A 23,953-nucleotide genomic window follows, 5' to 3' on the forward strand; every position below is an offset into this window, starting at 1 on the left:
GGAAGTATCTCCAAAATATGTTTGTGCAAAGATAAGGAAAGTCCTAACAAATGTATTTGTATAGCAAATGTCATACACATAGGCTCAATTTAATCTACACACCGCAGGGGACTCTAAACAAGCACTTAAACTCGTCTAGAGTCTAGACTAGAGTAACGCCTCAACAGCTATGTTGAGGCGTATGTTGTTCAGTACAGGTACTAACCTCTAAAAAAAACTATGATTATTATTTTGGGTGTCCTCTCTGCCTATGCAATGTCATCAGAATCAACAATACATGCCTTAAAATTCACCCTCATGCACATATTAAGACGAGAAAAACACAAGCGTAGGCTGAAATGTGCAGCATTATATCTAAATGCTGCCTCACCATGTTTTGTTTCAACAACATTTGCTTTTGGCCCCAGACCACTGAGGGATTAATATGATAAGCGACATTTTAAAATCAATCCAATGACTCAATGGAAAGAAGCCAGTGCAGAGATCTGAGAATTGGTGTAATGTGTTCTGCTTTTTGTACTTCATGTTAGACCTCTAGCAGCTGCATTGTGAATGAGCCCAAGCAGTTTTTTGTTGTGGTTATTTTAATGCTTGTCTTTTAGCCTATAGAGACAAGTGAAGGTGAGCACTAACTTCCAGCCTTTCTTCCTCAGCACCAAAGGTAATGATCAGTTTTCTCTTTGCTTAGTTGAAGGACATAATGGCACATCCAGTCACTGATTTGTTCAATGCACTGACACAGCACATCTATGGGGCCATAATCACCCGGGGGACATGAATTACTACTTTGGCATACAGGTTTAATAGGAGAGGCCCAAGAATTGAATCTTGGGAAACTCCACATCATGCTATTTAGCTCAGATACAGTTCTAATGCAGAAATAATAGTCCATCGAGAAGATTTGAACCAATCAAGGAAGTCCAACTCAGTTTTACAGTCTGTCTATAGCAGTATTTAAGGTCTACTCTACAGTGTCAAACGCAGCACTAAAATTTTTATTTGGGCAGAATCCGTGTTAGATAATGTCACATAAAACTTGAATGAGAGCAGTCTTGGTGCTGTGATGTAGGGGAAATCCAGATTGGAATTTATCAAAGTAATCATTTGAAAACTTTACTTAACAATGGCAGATTTCATCTAGGGCTGTAGTTGTGGTAACACTTAATAATAATTATCCCTTCATAGATCATTCACAAAAAGTTAGTTAATTAATAAAATTAATTGATTTAAAAAGACATGGCTATAGCCATGTATTTGGCATACAACTATGGCTCTGAAATAGTTATAGTTAATAGATCATAAATAAGCTATTAGTAAACTACTAAATAATGACTCGTTGAGTATTAGTTAATAGATGATTAAGTATACCCTCTCTGCTGCAAACTCCTACTATTATTCTATCATCAGCACTGGAAAAGACAACACCTGAGCCCTCTTCTCTAGTCAGCTACCTACTGCACCCATGCATGCCTATCCTGCAATATTTCATGATTCATGTAGAATCAGAAATGAAATTATTACTTTTAAAATACATATACCTATAAATCAAGTAGCTCAGGCCATGGCTGTCTTTTACTTGGCCAAGATACAATTGTCAAGTGTGACATTATTTCATAACAGCTCACAGATGAATTCACACGGAGGCCAATATCATATGCCCTCTATCAAGTTACTAAAATTCAATATTAAACCATTTATATCCAGGAAATGTAATAATGATTCGAAATTGATTTTTCTCCAGTCATAAATTATTTGTCCATTGTTAAAGTTGTCTGGTGTCAAATGAACCGTTTTACTAAGCTGTGTCACATGTGAGAGCACAGTTTTGCATCTCTAATTCTTTTGGGGCTTTTCACCGCGCTTATGCATGGAGTCATTACTGACTCGCTTTGACAGACTTTCGGGAAAATTAGAAATGAATCATCCAAAGGTAACGATAGCCCTTCGTTCCTAACCTGCTGAGCTGTGCTAGGTTGTGCTAGATCACAAAGAGACATTGGAAGTGTCAAGTGTGTCATGAATTTCTCTGTTCTGCTCTGCAAGCAACCTGGTTTCCAGCACAGTCTGTAGAAGTCTGTGAATTTTGAAGTTTACAAAGCGAGAAGAGGCACATAGTGTTATCCAAACAGTACAACCCTGCTAATGTAAGGTAGAGTGCAAATCTCCCTAATAATGATAGCAATGTATGCAGTGACATTTCTACGAACCCCCATGAAAACTAGTGTGGCATATGATTACCAGCTGTACATGGTCTATACGGGCTGCTTCTCTCTCATACATATTCATTATCAACTTCTCTCCAATTTTCTCTCAGATGTCTGTCATTCCAATTGTTCCGTGTGGTTGCTAATACCATGGATCAATTATGTATGTATGTATCACCAGAAGGTTGCAATTTGAAATGTTGCACATGCGATGAAATGGACATAACACGTTAATGCTTGTTGCTATACATGCCTGCCTCTGTTGCTTGCTCTGAGGGTGCAGGGAAGAGACCTCAGATTTGTATGCGTGTGTGACATGCACACAGATGCATGGCATGGAGATTATACTGTAGTTATAGTTGTCATCAATCTCCATCTCTGTGACACGTACACATCCTCATGCATGCAAATAAACACACAGTACAATGGCCTTTACACAAGCATGCTGGTGACACTAGAGAAATACATGGAGACACACTTCTTCCTGAACCAGTGGTGGAAATTGTACATTTAAGGTACTGTACTTAAGTATAGTTTTGAGGTACGTTTACTTTAGTGTTTCCATTTCTTTATACTTTATATTTCTATACCACTTCATCTCAGAGGTAAATGTACTTTTTACTCCACTACAATTATTTGACAGCTTTAGTTACTAGTTACTTTGCAGTTTTAGATTCTTAAAACAAAACATGCATTAACCACCTAGTCCTATTTTATAAAAATAGCCAATGTACTGGTCATAATTCCACATACTTTTTCCACCACTGGAGGGGGATAATCAGGACAATCCTCACATGCACACACTTAACCCTTCCCCTTCTGAACTCTGTGTTTTAATGAGTTCTCAGGAGAGCTGTGGACTGAAAACTTGGAATGAAGCCTCTAGAATAAATTAATTTGTTTTTAATTTGTTCAAGTCAAGGTCTATTTTTTGCTTTATTAGCACTATTCATTTGGTTGGTGGTTCTATATTTCTCACAGGGATAAAAGACATTGATACAAGAGTTTGCACTGTAGCTACCTTGGACAACAATCAATCAAACAATCTATCAAACAATCTATCAAACAATCTATCAAACAATCTATCAAACAATCTCTCTCTCTCTCTCTCTCTCTCTCTCTCTCTCTATATATATATATATATATATATATAGTTATGTTTCACACAGGCATGGTCCTCAATCAGGCTCTCAGTCATCTTTGCAGTTGAGCCACCAACCCATTGAGCCTGAGAAGGCTCCGCCTATGATCCTAGAACTAAAGTGACAATGCGTAACCATCGGCTTATCTACTGACTGTGACACAGTGAATGTACCATGGGGTTATGTTTCACACAGGCATGGTCCTCAATCAGGCTCTTAGTCATCTTTGCAGTTAAGGAGAGTTGGGTCACCAACCCATTGAGCCTGCAAGGCTCCGCCTATGATCATAGAACTAGAGTGACAATGCGTAACCATCGGCTTATCTGTGAAGCTCTCAGTTGTCATTGTGCTTTGTTTATTCAGGTGGATTGGTCAGCCCTGTTGATCTAACAGGGCTATCTGTTGATACTAATGGCAGGTACACACAGTAGGACTTTTAAAGTAGTCGGGGAGTCATCAGATCCGTTATGCATTTCACACTACACGCGTCTCTTTCTTGAAATCGGCTGTCATATATCGTTGTGGTTTTCACACTATACGATTGACAAGGGATCACACACTGCAAGATTTCACCAATATGCGATCGAGACCCGATAATACACATTTTTTATTCCAATCTATATTATATTACATTAGGCTACATTATATTATCGCATCACCGATGTCTGTCTGTTCACAAAAGCGTGCAAGGTTCCCATGATATGTGCGCGAGAGCAAGACAGGATGCTAATGATTTTCATTAAATAATTCTCTGTCTCTGCGTCTCTCTCTCCGCATGTACACACACACACACACACACACACACACAGACACACACACACACACACACACACACACACACACACACACACACACACACACACACACACACACACACACACACACACACACACACACACACACACACACAGAGAGAGAGCGCACGTGTTCTAAATGTTTTCATAATAACCATAAATAAGTAGCGAGCACAGCAGCGCAGCATGCCTGCTGATTTCCTATGCGGCTTTATCAACATATTCAAGTTAGATGCGTTGGTTTCATAGACTATAACAGCAATATTAATATAGCAACCAATATGTATGACACCTGAATTTACCCATGGAATGTGCAGTCACAACCTCGTTTAGCGTTCATACAGTATGATGTCCAGTCTGCGACAAAGCCAAATATCAAACGTGCTAGATCTCTAGAAACGCTCGGGTGGCGCAGAGGTATAGTCTCTGCCCATCACCACGGAGGTTGTGGGTTCGAATCCACTGTGGTGCATCCGGCTTTGTCGGGCGTCTAAGCGAACACAATTGGCCCGTGTTCGGGGGATGGAAGCCGGGCGGGGAGGGTGATATTGGTCACTGCATGTGCTCCTACGGGCTGGGGTGGCACCTGTCAGTGGGGAGTCACTGGCAGGTGAGTCAGTAGGATACAACAGCAGTGACAGCACAGAAATGTGTGTGGGGAGGAATCAATTGGCATAATGACTAAATTGGGGAGAAAAATGGGGTAAAAAAATGATTGGCTACTCTAAATTATAGAGGAAAAAAGAAACGCTCGGGAAGGCGCGGCCGGTTCGTCTCGCAGTGCCTTTCACACACAGCGAGCAACACCTCGGCGAGTAAAGCCAGATCTTGCGTCAGATCGGGGTTTTGACGGCGAGCGCCAAAATAGGTCCCCGAAAGCATAATCATAACAAAAATCTTGCAGTGTGTAGTAGCCCTAACTGGAACAGTTTTATCTTCCACTTTTATCTTCTTACATACTGTATGTTCTCTGTAATGTTTCGAAAAACCTTGTTGGAGATTACTGTTTTCAATCATCTGTGACTGTGTTATCTGTTCTGAAGGACAGAGCTGAAAAATAACTTTCATGCATGCTGCTCCGTCTCATTGAAAGACGATTTATAGCTTAAACTAAACTGTCTCTGTTGGCGAGATCAAACTGTTATAAGGAGCTGCCACCATTATGTTCATTTGAGATCTACTGCATCTCTCTGCTCCTAGATAAACAGTTACTCATATATTATATATGTATTATTTCAGAGGTTCTATAGCAGAATTTCCACCATAGTTTAGAATTAGTTTGTGTGTGTGTGTGTGTGTGTGTGTGTGTGTGTGTGTGTGTGTGTGTGTGTGTGTGTGTGTGTGTGTGTGTGTGTGCGCCCGCGTGTGCGTGTGTGTGCTGTTGTCTGCAAACATTATGTTGTCTCTTTGTTGTTTTCCTCTTAAAAGAACAAATAATGAATAAAAAGTCAAATGTTATGAAAGGAATTCTGGTTAATTAAAACTTAAGATCAATAAATTAATTGCAAAATAATGAATACAATGAAAACAACCGATGTCTCATCATGAGTCAGTGGATTGTGGTTATGAAATGCGATGGAACAGTTTGATGAGTACAAAGTACTCAAACGAGAATGGAAATGACTTTGATCATTGATCATTCAGACTGAGTTACATGGCAACAGAGACCGCAAGTGTTGAGTTCAGATTTTGGAACAATTGTGAGACACTCACCAGGGCTGTTACTGCACTGTCCTCTGTCCAAGCCTGACACTATGAAAGAGAGAGAAGGAGAGACATTACAGTACAAAGGCAGACAAGACAAAGAGAGAAAAGAGTGAAAGATTGAAACGCAAGAAGCAGATCTGGTGTCACTTAAGGTAGATCGTATAAAACCAGTTCAATAGGATGAACTGAAATGACAGAAGGTTAACTGAACAGTAAAGGGGTTTGCTGTACAGAATAACAAAGAGAACAAAAGAGACAGAATTCTCTTTGGCACTGTTCTGTGCCAAAGATACTAATTCCTTTGAATTGAGTTGTGTTTTTCGTGGTTCTTTTTGCAATTATGTACCTTCACTTTCAATGCTGTCAACAGCATCATTGACGAGACGTATTACTGTCACTATGGAAGCTGGGGAGAGAGACAAGAAAGAGGGGAGAACGTGAGTGTGTGCATGAAAAGGGTATTATTTCATGTACTGGGGCAGTAAAAACCTGTGTTGATTCAACTCAAGAGTGTACACACATAACCAAATGGACCCATAAGGTTAAAGTAACACTCAACATTTCACAGTGTGGTTACAGAGCTTGGGAGTTTAGCCTGCAGACTGCATGTGTTTCTGTAGTCTCACCGGCATGCTTGTGTATAGGCCAATGTACTGTGTGTGTATGTGCGTGCATGAGGATGTGTGTGTCTCAAAGATGTTTGAATCTGTGCAGCTGTATCTGAGGTCTGACTTATGTTCTTTTTCCAGTGACAGTAATTGGACAGAAAACAAAGCACAGACACAGATGATTTCACCACCACCACGCACGCATGCACGCACGCACGCACGCACGCACGCACGCACGCACGCACGCACACACGCACAAACAATCATTAGTGTGACCACCGTGTTGTATTTACAGTAGCAGCATGGAAGTAAGCAATGTTTATGGAAGAAAAGAGTTCGCTGAACTTCAAGCAGTAAAACTCAAGGGAATGAGAAGACTTGTTCCATTTCATTAAGGAGCCGAGCCTTCTACTAGTTTCTGAAACCACTTTTTTGCAAAAGCACCAATCAATAAAAAAGAAAGCCTTTTGTAGAAGTATGGTGCTAATGGTCCTCGACATGAAAACATTTGAGAACCACTGCTTTAAAACACATCTGATTGGCTTGGTAGCGATGCCATACTTAGGCTACATGTTACCAATGAAATGAAATGAAACATCTTACCGTTGTCATCAAAGGACTCAGACGTATAGGTTCTCAGGGAGACGTCAGAAGTGGGGCCTGAGAAAGACGTTACCTCCATGAGGTCCGACGCTTCCACTGAAAACACACACACACACACACACACACACACACACACACACACACACACATTGACAAATGTGACTATGTAACAATATGCATAACCACTACTCAGTAAAATCCTCACTGTTACTTCATATATCCATTTGTAATTCAGAGAGTGTACAAATGTATTTTACATTTATACACTCTCTGTGGCCTATCTTCCGCCCGGGCACAAGACAAAGGGCCCAAAGGGGTAGCGCCATTAGCATAGCTATTTTCAGACCGACGCAGTTGTCATTTTTACGACGTTGTTTTTAATGATCTTGAGCCTATTTAGTTGGTCTTAAAATGTTGTGTGAGTGTGACCTGGTGCAATCAGGGTGCACTGCTATATTTCACACAGTATTACTGCACACACACACACACACACACTCACACACACGCACACGCACACGCACACACACACACACACACACACACACACACACACGCACACACGCACACACACAAACACACACACGAGGATATCACAACGTACTGTATTATTTGCAACTTACTACATGGCTGGGTTGAATGCTTGATTCTGATTGGTCAATCGCTGAATTCAGCGGTCTGTTATTTTTCAATAATGAACGCTGATCTCAATAACAGACCGCTGTCCAATCAAAGACTCAGAGCACCTGGCTCATATCAATCTGCGTTGCTTGATTTTTGCGATGGCAGCCATTAACTCATTCACTGCCAGATTTTTTTTTTTTTGCGTTTGCCCACTGCCAGAGATTTTTCATTGAAAAAAAGTACTCAGGAGCCGAGATACAGAATTTTTAAGTTTTACGTTAACAAGGAAGTGGATGGGAGTCTAGATCTTCGAAAAATCATATCTCCTTTGGGTCAAATTTGAAAACAATAAATAAAAATATGTTTTTTACGTCAGTGGCAGTATTGGTTAATTACGTCAATTACGTCAGAGGCAGTGAATGAGTTAAAGAAAACACAGAACAGTACACTCAAGACAGGCTCCTCGTTACATTTCAGATTTGCTTGTCCCCTATAAGCCTGTGTGTGCGTAGCCTTAGATCCTCAAATAGGGCCCTCCTTGTGCCTCATTACCTGGGGCGATCAGGTCATTTGCTGTCCAGGAACCCAAGCTAGCATGTTAGCAACATCACTGCCTTTGTTTAAATCACTTCTGAAGACATACCTCAATATCAAGTGTTATTTGCAGATGATTGCTATATCTTAAAGCTGTTTTCTGCAGATTTTCGACTATATTCTGTTTTGTTTGTTTATTTTTTGTCTGTAAAGCTCTTTGTGATGTTGTTTAGAAAAACGGAATACAAATAAATTCATTTAAGAATGTTTTTGAAAACAGGTGAGAGAGAGAGAGAGAGAGAGAGAGAGACAGAGAGAGAGAGATGAGTATGCTGTCTGCTGAAATGCAAAAGAGGTATCTACATTGTGTAGAAAACTGAAGATAAACACTGACACCGGCTGTGCAATCCACTTGCAACACGCACGCACGCACACACCATGAAATTCCCTATACTCTTGTTGTCAGAGCCTGCTGTCGGTGTGCTTTGTGAGATGTAATTAATATGAATGCGTTGCCATTTCTTAACAGACTAAGTTTAGAGAAGATAAAGATGGCTCGCTTTGTTGGTAACAATCTCCAAAAGCAATACTCAAAACATAATACATTTCACTGCACAAACATCCTATCCAAAAGTTAATTTCTCATTGACAATCCAGCTTGACAAAAAGCTATGGAAGTTAGTATGAGACTTGTGTCTAGGTTTTGTTTATTTATACAAATGTTGTGGGTAATAGCTGTTGGACGGGGTAATGTCTGCATTCCGACATCTCACTACTCCGACTAGTGGCTTCTGCGTGCGGTTAGGGTTAGGGTTAGATATAGGGTTAGTTAACGTCGGAAAGGCGACATGTCGGAAAGGCGACATGTAACCCTGTCGGACGGCATTTATGAAGGAAGCATTATTCAGCCTGGCCCAGCGGGCACTCTGCCCTCCCATATCCATATCCTAACCGCAACACAACATCAAACACATGCCTAAGCATCAACACAACCAATAACCGTATAACTAAACAATCTGCAACATAATGTCATTATGGAAGTCCATGATTTTTCTTGTAAATGTTAGTTAAAGGACAACTTCACCAATTTTCAACCTATCTTCATATAATTGGTCCTCACTAATGCTCATTATACTATGACAACATTTTTGTCTACTCACTGACAGTTCGGAAACCCGCCTACCAGTGACATCATCGATGGGGAATCCAAGCTAATAGAAACTGCAGGATTTCTATTCCTGGAAAGTTAGCAAGCTATAATCCATTGTTCTCGCGCTGATAAAAATATAAATTAAAACATTTAAATCTTGTTTGAAAAAACAACAACTGGTAGGCGGGTTTCTGAAGTGTCCACAGCCCTCTATGAGACACAGACCGAGTAGATTTTTTTTTTTTTACCATTTCATCATGAGATGGTGAATTCGTCCCAACTTTGTCTTAGTATTACATGTTCTTTTCCTCGTTGACTTTACTGTATAGGTCAACATTTGTTTTGTTCAAATTGCCTACAGTATCTCACAGTAAAAAACTAATCTCAGAATTCTTAGATATAAACTCTCTCTAACTCTCTATAAAAAAATGTGAGAATAAAACTCGTGGGACTCAAAGACATAATTATTTGTACTCCAAACATAAACATTTTCTAACCTAACCTTACTGAACCAGATGTAAGATACTAGCCTGGCATGGCCAGACTAATATCACTGCGTAGATATTAGTCTGGAATCTCTGTGTGGAACCTGCATTTCCAAGGAGCAGATACAAAAAATGCTACTGGTGATAAACCCGCCCCATATTTGCATGCTGGGTCCTGATTGGTGCCCAACACCTTCGGGGGCAGCGAAATCCAATCACAACCGAGCGGCAGATTCGTCTGGTTTCCAGATACAACCATGGATGGTAGAGAGTGGAAAATGCAGAGGATCTGAGGGCAGAATATCCACTACTTTATCAGAATATAAACATTTGTGTCTTACTATTTAATCAATTTCTTTATGACACACGGTGTATTTTCTAAAAGTCCTCAAGAGTTTTTGGCTCTCTAATTTAAAGGGTTTTGAAAAACGCAGAAGCAACATTTAAGCTTCTAGGATTAGATCACCAAATCCAATACCGAATGTGAAAGATAATCTCGTAATCTCATTGATCGTTTTTTTTTTAAATATCCAGTTAGTATACAGTAATAGTTTAAATCCAATCACACTTTTGAAGCCCTGGTCCCTGAGTGTATTGATCTTGGTCTGGGTTTGGTCCTCAATGAAACAATGATTTGACACAACGGCTCTACCTTCTCTAGGACTATCCTATGTCTTCATAGTGCTATACGTATCACAGAGGAGCAGTGGTGAAAGTAACTAAGTACATTTACTCAAGTACTGTATTTAAGTACAATTTTGAGGTATTTTGACTTTACTGGAGTATTTCCAATTTTCAAAACTTTTACTTCTACTCAACTACATCTCAGAGGCAAATATTGTACTTTTACTCCACTAAAATGATTTGAAAACTTTAGTTACTAGTTACTTTGAAGATTTTGATTATCATTATAAAAAAATACATTACCAATACTTTTGTACTTTTACTCAAGTACCTTTTGAATATGTGAACACTTTTTCCACCACTACAGAGGAGCAAAAACATCTTATGTAATCCAAACAGGCTTTATTATCTCACTCCATTCATCGATTCATACGGGAGATCAAAGGGATCACTGTGAAATGCAATCCCTGTGGACACACTGGCTACATGTATTATTCATTCATCGATTTGTGTGTTTTGATGAGGCACAGGATGCACTCACCCTGTGCGCTGTTAGGTGTGTGCGTTGTCTCCAGCTCATAGGCACTCTCTTCCCATTGGTCCTCCTCCCTGTCTGCCTCTCGGTCCCATGACACTTTGTGGGCGGGGCTATGTTCTGAGCGACAGGGCGATGCTGACGGGAGATTAGGCGCCACGCTACACACGGCCACGCCCCTCCTGCTGGCCCCACCCCGGCTATGAGGGCCATCTGACAAGAAGCTGCTCAACTGATGGGATGGAGTGTGCCACGTCACACACACACACACACGCACACACACACGCACGCACGCACACACACACACACACACACGCACACATGCATGCACACGCGCACACATGCGCACACAACACACACACACACACACACACACACACACACACACACACACACACACACACACACACACACACACACACACACACACACACACACACACACACACACACACACACACACACACACAAACACACAAGATGACATGATTTACAATTCCAACTGGTATGCAACTAAACAGCACTGAGTCGTAGGGGTGGGACGATATATCGATATCGCGATATATCACGATACTTCCTCCCGCGATAAATAATCCATATACTGCCGAAAAATATCGATATTAGATTATTATTATTCATTTTTTCGTTTGTGATACGTTGTCTTTCCGACTCTGTACATATACAGCAGTGTTGTTTTTTTCCTGTATTTGTGTGATGATTTTGAACTGTTTGGTGCTATTTTATGTGTTTATGAATTGAATACAAGGACTATCGTGATATATCGTTGGTGACATTTCTTGCAATATATCGAATATCGTGATATCGCAATATATCGAATATCGTGATTCGTGATATTATTGTTATCGAGGGCCTAATATTGCCACAGATATCGTATCGTGAGATATACCCATATCGCCCCCCCCCCCCCCTACTGAGTCGGCATGAAGTGGACATCGAACCACACGGCATGGGCACCCACGTGCCTCGCCGGGCTCAAGTCTGATTCTGATTGTGGCCTGCCTGGTTTTAAATGCTTTTACTGGCGCTTCAACCTATTAAGATTTGGGAGTGAGAACCCCTGGCCACTTTCCATTGTCAGTAAGTGTCACACGGGACAACCGGGAACGTTGAAAAGTGACCTGACAGGGGAGTATAATATAACCTGGGAGTCAGAATGTGTAGTGTAATCTTTTAAGGGAAATTCATTACAGCACATAGAATTAGATTTTAATCATGAGGCACACACAGGCATACGCACACACACACACACACACACACACACACACACACACACACACACACACACACACACACACACACACACACACACACACACACACACACACACACACACACACACACACACACACACACACACACACACATCATCATCATCATCATCATCATCATCATACAGTACCTGACTGCATTCACTGGACATAGTCCTGTCTCCATCCATGATGGCCTGGTTACAGAGACCTCCCGGCAGTGGGGAGTGTGTATTGGGCCGCACCATGACCTGAGGAGGCCCCCCGCTCCCCGCTCCAGCCACGTCCGCACCATAGCAGCCGGCGGTCCCTGGGGAGCCCGGCACGCGCATGGCCTTGAACTCGATCCCTTCTGCACACATGCCGGTCTTACGCAGCATGTAGCTGGCCTCCGTGGAGATCGCCGACACCGCCATCCCCGAGGCCTGAGTACCCGGGCCGGCGTCCGGCTCGCCTTTCCTGAAGGTGAGCTTCTTCCTGAAGGTGACGAAGAGGACGGCGAGGAGGATGACGACGAAGACGAGGACCCCGATGCCGATGATCTCGCCCGGGCCAATGTAGGACAGGGGCTCTGCCTGGGAGCAGTGATGTCAGTGTTATATACTAACATTACGGTTATTAACTGTAAACTTGTTTTAAAACTGATAGGTAGGTGTTTTCCTGTTTTTTCTCTCTATAGATCAGGGGTCTTCAACAGGGGGTCCGTGACCCCTAGGGGGTCCTCAGAGTTACTACAGGGGGTCCGCCGAATCTTTGTGAGAGTTGCCGTAGAGGGGAAAAAGAGCAGACCAAGAACAGAGCCAACGGTCAAGTTGAGGGTTTATAAATATTGAGGGTTTAAAAGGTTAAAGAGGTGGTGCCATGGTTTTGCACTTTTTCAGTTTTTCATGTGTCTATGAGGTTGATAGAACTTCATTAAGCCCCCTGGTGGTGTTTTTATGGTGTTTTATGTCTTCTCTGACTATTTTGAGTTTCTTCCTGGAGGCTGAAACCTTGAGGGTCAAACGTGCCAATAGAAAAACAGCACTTTAATGACACAGTCAAATTATACCCTCCCCCTCATTATCATAACACAACAGGTGTGGGCATGAGGAGGAGGAGGGACTAGGACAGGTGGGTGGTGCTAAGGTGGTGGAGGAGGTGCTAAGGTGAGAACCAGGTATACATAATGAACTGGAGGAGTGTCCACATAAAAACATAATTTTCTGTACACTTTAAAAAAAAAAAAAAATCTTCCTCCTAGTATAACCATAATACCTGATGATTACGTTTTAGGGAGGGGGGGGGATCACTGAAAATCACGGCACCCCGTCTTTAACAGTCTGAAAATACACATTAGCATGAATCAAACTATCTATGAAATCTATGAAAGAGTTTAATCTGCAACACAGTTTTGTAGCGGGGGGTCCCTGCTTCATCTCTTTCTCAGCTACGGGGTCCTAGGGCCGAAAAACGTTGAAGACCCCTGCTCTAGACAATAGTTAAACTTTGACAGTATAAAGGTGAGTACTGTATGTTTTACTATTTAACATGGGTATTTTATAGAGCTAAAGAATATTGTCTAAATCAGTTTTTTTTTTGTTTTGTTTGAGGCATGTCCCCTATGAGGCACCAGAGCATTGCAGAGGAGTTGTGGAGAGAGACGTGAGATGAAAGGGACGACGAGTTGGGATGTTCAACATATACACTGCCTGCAGGATCGTGCAAAAATGTTTTCAATATTTAGTATTATCTATGAAGTGTGACTAAATCCAGCATACAAACAATGAAACAAAGCGTACTTCTTACTTTCAGGTTCTTTATTTCCACCCCCCTACTGTATGCACTCGCGTTCGTTAGTGCGTGCATGTGTAAACCTAAACTTGGCAGTGGCACACCTTGTAGTAGTGACATGGCAAACTTTTAATTAAATTATCCGTTGAAAGCGGTGCATAGTCTGTTCATGAGGAAGAGGGCTTTAATTTATTTCATAAGTTTCGGGTAGCTGTTCCTATCTTCGGAGTACATGTATTGAATTACTATACCTCTGGTGAACAGAACAACCAGTGAGATTAATTAAGAGCAGGGGGAACAACAACATTTACAGTGAAACAACCATTCTGCCCTTTCCCTGACAATGATACAAGCCAAGGTGACTTGATTAGCAGGCCAAACGAAGTTCTTGAGGCTATTGATCAGTTTTCAGTGGCTTTAAACACTGCTCCAGGGGATCTGAAAGAGTCACTGATTAGAAGGCAATTAAAGGGCTGAGAGTCATGAACCTTTATTTTATTAACATTTTCATGAAATCAAATCGTATCCTATCGAATTCTATTTCCGTAATGTGGATCTTGGACCTCAATCTCGGATGGCCATCTTGTGACATAAGTCTTCTATGACATCAGTCGTCTTCTATGATACATCTATACTCCGATACAGACTTAGATTATGAAATTCAAGTTCAATATTTCAAAAAGTATAAAAGATATGTAAAAAGGGAATTAGAATTCAGTGGAGGTATTTCTGTAGCCTACTGGCAGTGTGCACAAGACATTTGGCGGTGATCAGTCCATCAGTAAAGGTCTATCTTAGTTCCGGACACATAGTCACACAAACAGACACACAGACACACAGACACACACACACACACACACACACACACACACACACACACACACACACACACACACACACACACACACACACACACACACACACACACACACACACACACACACACACACACACACACACACACACACACACACACACACACAGGGACCCTCTTCTAGATGGCTTGAGCCACAACGTGAAAAAGAAAATGATAAATCCACAGAGTTTTAAAAAAGAGTTGTGGAATAGAAATACTACTTTTCCCCAACAAATAATCATGATTATGAAATAATAATGTTAATTTAGTCAGTCTAGCAAAACTCCAGAATTATCTATTTGTTTCCCTCTGTAAAAGCAAGCATTCTAATACTGCCGAGAACCCTATCGTTGCGACTGGTTAGGTGGCGTGGCTCGTTAAGCATTTAACTGCCGACCTCTACCTCCTGTGATAAAATCCCACTGCTGGCACTCTTTTTTTCCGACAACCGTGGAGGCGTGGACAATTGTTTTTTTGCCGAAAAAGGTTAGTTTTGGACCGCGACGGAGGCGCGGTCCAAAAAAGGTACGTAACTCGGACTTCGCAACGTTCGGCAACTCGCTCGCTTTAGCTCGCTCGTGCCCGTCACGAGCGAGCTAAGCACCGTCCGAGTTACGTACCAATAGGGACAGAATAGTAAATCATGTTTTGGGGCGAGCGTTTGCCCCAACTGCCACTCAAAGTGACTACTGGCCAATCACAGCACGTCTTTTCCGGGACTTGGCAGAATCTAGTTGTATAAAACTATCACACGTCAGTGAGTGGGTCTGTGAGTATGGGTGGTTAATTCCAGGTGCTGCTTAAGTGATTGTTTGGGGTTGCCCACTTAAGCACTTAAACACCTGGGGACAAGGTTAGGTTTAGGTTGATTTATTTGTTTATTGTTTTGCGCCAGATGCTATTGTCTAAAATCAAGTGTATAAAATCATATCTAAAAATAATTCATGGTAAAATCATGCAAAACAAAAAAATAAGAAAAGAAACAGTCAATGAAAACCAGACTTCACTTTCCAACCCGTATGTGACAATCCTTTATTCCCCTAGACTATAGGACTGTAACATTTCAACTGAAACCCTCTGTAGGCTTAAGAGTATTGATACTTGATTAATTGATTGAATGAATTGATACTATACCTGTGTGTCGCCCCCTGGCTCGCCTGGGCTTTGATCGTCACAGAACTGATCGCCATACACATCAGAACAGTTACAGTAGAACGCCCCGAATGTGTTCACACACTCTCCTCCATTCTCGCACTCTTCCAGCTCACACTCATTTACATCCTCATCACATCTGCAAAAAGCACAGGCACAAGACATTAGGTATATTATACAGCGGTTGGGAGGGATGAATGATAGCAAACCTGAGACCTGCAAATACAACGTACATCTGCACAGTTATGGTATTTTCACACTAAACACCTTTTATAAAGGAAACATACTGCCTACAGCGTTTCTTTCTACTGAAAAATAATAAGAGAAAAATATAAGAAGGGCCAGGGGTGAAGGGTTGTGCAATCGACTCTATGAAAAGTCTAATAAATATTGATAACAAAGTTTTAAACTAGTAGTTGTAGATAAGAAATTAATCAAGATAGTGCAACTGCATGGCATGTTTCTTGCCTAAAATGTATTGATCTTTTATCGACAAGCTGTCAAACAGAAACCGACTGCATATGTTTGGCCTCCCCCGCTCTGACCTCCTGGCGGGCAGTGCTCCTAGCTTGCTCCGACTGGATCAGTAGGCTGATACTTGTGAATCCGCAATATATTAACCATTTAGACCCTCTATACTTACGGACCCGAGTTACACTGCATTTGGTTCGTTCTTTGTCAATTTACACCAAATGTCTTCGCCACGAGTCGTGAGCTTGTAGATCGGCTATTTGTTCAAGTGGTTAATACCTGCCTTTAAGAAACAACTCCACGATGAATTTAGCGAATACAATGTAATTATATAACACAATTGTAGGTTTGATATAGTGTTTTTGTTAGGCAGAAGAGTATGAGGGACGGCTAGGACTCTGGTTAGACAGACCTAGGATCAGGTTAGTGCAGCAGCAACACTGTGCATCTTGTGTGTTGTTTTATGCTGGTTTAAGATCAGATTACTGCAGCGCAAAAAAAAAGTTGAGCTACACATTACACAATGCATGCGCACCATCATGCTGCAAGGCAAACATCCACATTTATTTAGTAAGAAAACCTTTTGTCATGCATATTAAAAGAATACCTCTGCGCACATATATTTATTTACTTTTATAGTTTCATATGCGCTTTTTTGAAAGTGTCTGGGTCGGGTCTGTCTCGGAATCTCCGAAATAATCGGATCTCGGAACAAATTTCACGGAGCCAATTAGGGTCCGGTTCTGGAAGAAAAAAAAAGAGTCGGAACGGCCATTTCGGTTCGGTTCCGCTTTTTTTAACCTGTGAAGAGCTCTACTTCTGTGTCCAATAGGACGCATAGAGAGACCAGCTCGGACGAGCAGCTCTGCATGCCGAAAAGAAGTGGTCCATGTCATTAGCACGTTTCTGAAAAAGTTAAACTATTCTGTACTTTTAAAAGTGCTCTCCTCCTCGGCCAGAAGAAGCACTCTGATTAGCGCCTTCTAAAAGCGGCCCCTGTGCGGCCGCCTTTTGGACATGTCTCATAGGGGTGTAATGTAAAAAGGCTGTGCCTGTTTTCTTTACAAGATGCCTAGTGACTGTAAACACAGCCTCAATCAATTTTTACACTGTGAAATGGGGATAAAAGCGAAACAAAAGACAGAGGAAATAAATATATAATGTTAAATTTAGTTATTTGACTGTGATTGTTCCCATCTTCATTTCCTTTGCCAAATCAAGGCTTTGTTTTATAGTTGTATTGAATTATTGTTATTGTTTTGATCATGCTCTGATTCACAGGAGCCTGCCTGGGTGCATATGTTAACACCCACACATACACAGCACGCATAATGTAGGCTACACAATGCCCACGCAGACACAAACACACGCGCGCACACACACACACACACACACACACACACACACACATACACACATGCACATTCTCTCACGTACACACACACACGCACGGGCGCACACGAGCTCACGCACGCACGCACGCACGCACGGGGCACGCACACACACACACACACACACACACACACACACACACACACACAAACACACACACACACACACACACACACACACACACACACACACACACACACACACACTGATCTCCCACTGTGACAAAGGATAGGAAAAACATTCATTTTTCCTTTCAATTATTTCTTCTGAATGGGATTCTTTTTAGCTGACTTAACAGCAAATCCAAAGAAAACACATTTCCATTTATTTATTTATTTTCCCTTGCCGTTGCCAGCTGACAATGTCTGTGTAACAACCAGGAAATGCCTGTTGAATAACTGTGTGAGTGGAGTGAAGAAAGTGTGAAACTTGGTGAATCAGTTTTTACTTTTAGGTGAAGTATATAAAGATATCTCTTTCCATTTCCAATGAGATAAGTCTCTGTAAACCACAGACTGACCGTGTCAAGAACAAGTGTGTCTTTATACTGGCAAGTAGTTCAAGTGAATCTAAAAGTCAATACTGACTGTGTTTATGCATGCCAATGGCAACACAAACTGTATAAATGATGAAGTGGGGTGTTTTTTCTGGCTTTTTTTCCACAGACAACTCTTCTAAATGTTTTTCAAGAGCAGTACTTTATGCAACAAATGTTCTATTATAAGTTGACTGTTTCCGGGTTCAAACACATGTTCTTGGTAAGCGGGACTAATTGAGACCCTGATTGAACTTAAGGCCCGGGAAAGTCTGGAACACAAGCAGTAGTGAACTGATCACCACAACACTACCATAAATGGTAACAGTTAATGGTCTGCATTTCTATAGCGCCTTTATCCAAAGTGCTTAACGATGTGCGTTACATTCAACCACACACAATCACACTCCGGTGGCAGTGGCAAGGCACCAACCTGCTAATCGAGAGCGGTTGGGGTTCAGTGTCTTGCTCAAGGACACTTCGACCTGACTAGAACCGACAGCCACTCTTCCGCCTGAGCTGGAGAAGCTGGACCTCATTATTATCAACGGGTTAGTGGTGGAGAGAGTTGACAGCTTCAAGTTTCTAAGAATTGTGAAGACAGCCCAATGCCTTCACCACCTCAGGCAGGAAAACTAATTTGGCACGGTGCTGACGTTCCTGAGTAACGTCTACAGAAGCGCTACAGCAGTGGTGGAAAGTAACTAAGTACATTTACTCAAGTACTGTCCTTGAGTACAATGTTGAGGTATTTTTACTTTACTGGAGTATTTCCAATTGTCTGTACTTTTACTTCTACTCCACTACATCCCAGAGGCAAATATTGTACTTTCACTCCACTAAAATTATTTGAATTGAAAATGTGAGTACTTCTTCCACCACTGCACTATTGTGGGTATTCTGACTGGAGGTTTCACTACCTGGTATGGGAGCTGCCCTCAATTGTTGCGCAACCGAGGGGGTGCCCAGAAGATCTGCGGGCGTGAGTTTCGTCTATCCAGAAACTCTACGATATTAAGTTATTTATTTTAGCCTTTATTTACACAGGTAAAATCCCATTGAGATCCAAATCTCTTTTACGAGGGAGCCCTGTTCAATATCCTGTAGGATCAAAGTGTGTGGAACTGCGGTCCCATCCTGTCGGAATGGGAAAGAATACCTTAGCCTCAAGGGCTCGTCAAACAGAGCGCATGTCTCTGGCCCTGTATCACTCATTTTCAGGGTTTGTTGCACACAAAGATACAACCAACATGTACTGTATGTGTACATTAACATTGACAATCTTTACAGTGCATTAGCAGTAGTAGTGGTAGCAGCAGCAGCAGTAGTAGTAATATGGTGGTGGCACTGCTAGTAGCACTTTTATATTATCCATGTGTAAAGTAACTAAGTACATTTACTCAAGCACAGTTACTCAAGTGCTGTACTTAAGTACAATTTTGAGGTAGGCCTACTTTTACTTTACTGGAGAATTTCCAGTTGTCTATACTTTTTTCTACTTCTCCTCCACTACATCTCAGAGACAAATATTGTACTTTATTCCACTACAATTATTTGAAAACTTTAGTCACTCGTTACTTTGCAGATATAAATTATTACATTATAAAACATACATTAACCACTTTAGCCCTATTTTATACCAAGGCTATTTGAAAATAGCCAAACTACAAGCTCACAACGCGTTGCATCGCGACACATCGTGAGCTTGTAGATCTGCTATTTTCAAACATTTTTGTACTTTTACTATTTGTGCTTTAAGTACATTTGGAGACCAATACTTTGGTACTTTTACTCAAGTACATTTTGAATTCCGGACTTTTACTTGTAACAGAGTACTTCTACATTGCAGTATTGATACTTTTACTTGAGTAAAAAAACATTTGAGTACTTTTTCCACCACTGGTAGTAGTGGTAGCAGCAGCAGCAGTAGTAGTAATATGGTGGTGGCACTGCTAGTACAACTTTTATATTATCCAACAGGTATACAAAAACGTGTGTCTGTCACTCATTTGGTCTTGTGAAACAGATCTGCTCTCTAGTGGTGGCTATGCTGAACAGCCGAGGGAGAACAAGGGTTGTTTCAAAGGCGTTTTTGAGCTGTAATTAAGGAGGCCTTTAGCACTGATTGATTGAATTAGAATAGAACCATTACATTACCTCACGCAATAACAACAGAGCCGGCGCACTGGCACCATGCTAATGTGGAGTAGCGTGCGTGTGTGCGTGTATGAAGTCATGCAGAGAGGGAGTGTGTGTGTGTGTGTGTGTGTGTGTGTGTGTGTGTGTGTGTGTGTGTGTGTGTGTGTGTGTGTGTGTGTGTGTGTGTGTGTGTGTGTGTGTGTGTGTGTGTGTGTGTGTGTGCCTGTGATAGATAGATAGATAGATAGATAGATAGATAGATTGGTCGATCCATGTATGGATGGATGGATGGATGGATAGATGCAATGAGAGCAGATGTCCAAATAGGCACTGTGTGACAATAAGCTACCTAAATCATTAGTAGGATAAACATCCTCATCACCATCATCACCACCGCATGATCTCCGTCTGCGTAGCACTGAGGCTTAACAACATGTGCTTGACTGGAGGTTCTTACATAAGTCCTGCGAGGCCTCTGGGACAGCCACAGACGAAGGCACCACCCATGGACATACACTCCCCTCCATTCTGGCATGGGTTGGGCTGGCAGGATGTCAACTCTGTCTCACAGCGCCCCCCAGTGTACCCTGTCCCGCAACTGCATGTGAATCCTGATGGGGACAGATTAAAAGGCATGGAAGGGTGAATTCAGCGGGGGGGAAAAATGCAATGTAAAAGCAAAGATTACTGACTAAATAAACAAGGGCAGAGAGATGACATGCAATATTGGCACCCAGCCAAATCAAACCAGGGACATTGCATATAGCCACCGGAAAGAGGCAGTGAGACTATCTATAAAATGTGTGTAATATAAATTATAATAAACTTGAACATTATATAGTAGATATAAATAACATGATAGTATTGGTAAATTGTATTAAGGTAAATCACAGAAAAATTGCATCACATACTCTTGAGCTACACTTCATGTGAAATGTATAGTACAAATGACATGAGTATAAATTAAGTTCATTTTTATCCCTCCTACACTCACAGACCTCCAGAGGGCAGGCTGTTGCAGATGGCTCCGTTGAGGCAGGGCTGGCTGACACAGGCGTCTAGATAGAGCACACAGCCCAGCTTGACCTCGCTGAGCCCGGCTATCTCAGCATAGCGGCTTCTCTTGTTCTGCAGGGGCAGCTCGTTCCCATTCAGCACCAATGAACCCAGGCAGCCTTGGAACCCGTCTTGTGCCCTCGGAGGGCCCCTGGCGCCTCCCGGGCCCTGCGTCCTCCTCGGCCCCAGGCTCGGTCGTTCGCCCGGCCTGACCGGGGGCCTGACTTGGGCCCCGAAGAAGAAAGTCAAATCGGGGGCCAGGGGCCACAGGTGGACGGGGGCCCTGGCTGCTCTGCGACGCTCCACGTAGCTGTCATCCAGTGACAGGAGGGTGTAGTTTCGCGTCAACTCCAAAGCTACAGCGTGCCAAAGGCCGTCATTTATTGGTCTGCCGGAGATACCCATGATGCCGAGTGTGTTGTCGCAGTCCAGCTGGAACCAGAGACGTCCCCCCTCAATCTGAGGGAGAGGGATGAATGTTATACACTATGAATGACAGCTTGATAGGAACAAAGAACTCTCACTACTGTCTCATTCACTTTAAAACACGCAATTAAAACACAGAAGAATGTACAGTACAGCTGTGGGCTGTATTGTACTGTATACGGTATGTAGTGTACTGTAGGTTTGTGTGTGTGTGTGTGTGTATATATATATATATATATATATATATATATATACACACATATATATATATATACATACACATATATATATATATTTATACATATATATATACACATTAACAAAACAAACAATATATATACATACAGTACACTCTCGCGTGTGCGTGCGCGTGTGTGCGTGCGTGCGTGCGTGTACCTTTAACATGGTACATGGGTTGGCCCGGGTGAACATAATGACTCCCCTCCCCTGCAGAGTTCTGATTCTGAGACCAAGCCTCATCTCTCCACTCAGAACCCTCTCTGTCACCCTGTACTTGATGTAACTTTTCCCAGAGAAGCTCAGAGAGGTCTGGCCTGCGGTACACACAATATAGAGGCAAAATAAAGGAAGCAACAACATTTTCATCAATTGAACAGAGAAAACATAAAGAAAAAGAACAAGGTGTAAAGCTAAGTTTCTGGTGTCCAGTCCAGACTAGTCCAGCATTCTGCATGCATCTGCAAGGCCCAACCATACAGTACCTGCACACTGGTCCAGCTTGTCAGGCAGACACTGGCAGACAGAGGTCGCTGTTGGACCAGAGCGAACACATTGCATGTCCACTGGACATGTCTGACCCTCACACGGTTCCATAGGCGTGGGACATGTTCCTCCTGTTTGGACGGAGGAGGTATAAGTCTGTTCTTAAGAGTAATGTGGCAAATGACCAGCATGTTAAAACAGACTGCTTAAAATAATAAAATAGAATAAACACATAATGAAATCTTACAATTCAGAGTGAAAGTGTGAAATCAACAAAGGAATGAACAAATGAATTTATCAATTGACCAATCAACACAGCAACTGGCTCGATCAATTATGTTTACCGGGACAGGTACATGTCTCGATGCGGCTGAACCGCGGCGCCACCAGGCTGACCCTTTCCGTGCTGTAGGTGACCAGAGAGTTACCCTCCATGACCAGGGTCTGCTCACATGCCCTGTCGCCACACTCCAGCTTCCCAGAACAGGTCAGCCCCACCGCCACTGCGCCAGCAAGAACCCCACGGATCTGGCCCCGTGTCCCGGCCTCATCCAGCCTCAGGGCCAACTCCTGGGGGGAGTAGAACCCCCCCAACTCTCCGCCCCCCCGAGTCTCCTGCCTCTCCATGGCGACGAGCAGCTCTACATCGGAGGTGCCCATCACCGGCTGCACGCTGAGCACATGGAGCGGATCCTGGAGGCCCGGTGACCAGTTCCAGCCAGCGAGGCTGCGTAGCACTAGCTTGATCTGGCTCAGGTAGCGGCTGAGGAGGTCTTCCGGGGACAGAGAGTTAAAACGCAAGGTCAGGGCACTGCGCAGCAGCATGTCTGTCACCTGCTCCACTTGAATGGATACGTCTGCGATCACGGCGAATCGTCCGTCGCTCACTGTAGTGTTCATCTGGAACCTGAGTGGGGAGAGGTCAATGACAAACGTGTATAGTACACTATGTAAGTCACTCTAAAGCTGCGCTCTATACATAAATGATCAATTCTTCTCTTTTGTAACGACCACATTTGCTTTTTGTATTGTCTTTGTTCGCAGTTGCCATTGCCATTGTTTTGTCATTGTGTCGGTTTACTGTAAATGCAAGTGTACATAGAATAACAGAATAGCAATCGAATAAGATTCTTGAGGGTCTGGTTCGGCAGGGTAC

The 23,953-nt window shown here is 42.4% G+C and overlaps 1 protein-coding gene across 1 annotated transcript in view; it reads right to left on the reverse strand.

Moving 5' to 3' along the window:
• The window catches only part of fat3b (FAT atypical cadherin 3b), a gene marked incomplete at both ends in the record, with an annotated part of 116,406 nt that overhangs the window by 3,213 nt on the left and 89,240 nt on the right, over positions 1 to 23,953 (reverse strand). The window contains 11 exons of the mRNA XM_084074202.1: positions 5,854 to 5,892; positions 6,194 to 6,253; positions 7,059 to 7,154; positions 11,014 to 11,239; positions 12,427 to 12,849; positions 16,038 to 16,194; positions 21,050 to 21,203; positions 21,591 to 22,107; positions 22,471 to 22,628; positions 22,797 to 22,928; positions 23,142 to 23,704. Coding sequence (XP_083930328.1) covers positions 5,854 to 5,892; positions 6,194 to 6,253; positions 7,059 to 7,154; positions 11,014 to 11,239; positions 12,427 to 12,849; positions 16,038 to 16,194; positions 21,050 to 21,203; positions 21,591 to 22,107; positions 22,471 to 22,628; positions 22,797 to 22,928; positions 23,142 to 23,704 — 2,525 coding nt within the window. The remainder of the gene's footprint in view (positions 1 to 5,853; positions 5,893 to 6,193; positions 6,254 to 7,058; positions 7,155 to 11,013; positions 11,240 to 12,426; positions 12,850 to 16,037; positions 16,195 to 21,049; positions 21,204 to 21,590; positions 22,108 to 22,470; positions 22,629 to 22,796; positions 22,929 to 23,141; positions 23,705 to 23,953) is intronic.

This window comes from Gymnoscopelus microlampas (assembly GCF_963454915.1).
Source record: "Gymnoscopelus microlampas genome assembly, chromosome: 12".
NCBI lineage: Eukaryota > Metazoa > Chordata > Actinopteri > Myctophiformes > Myctophidae > Gymnoscopelus > Gymnoscopelus microlampas.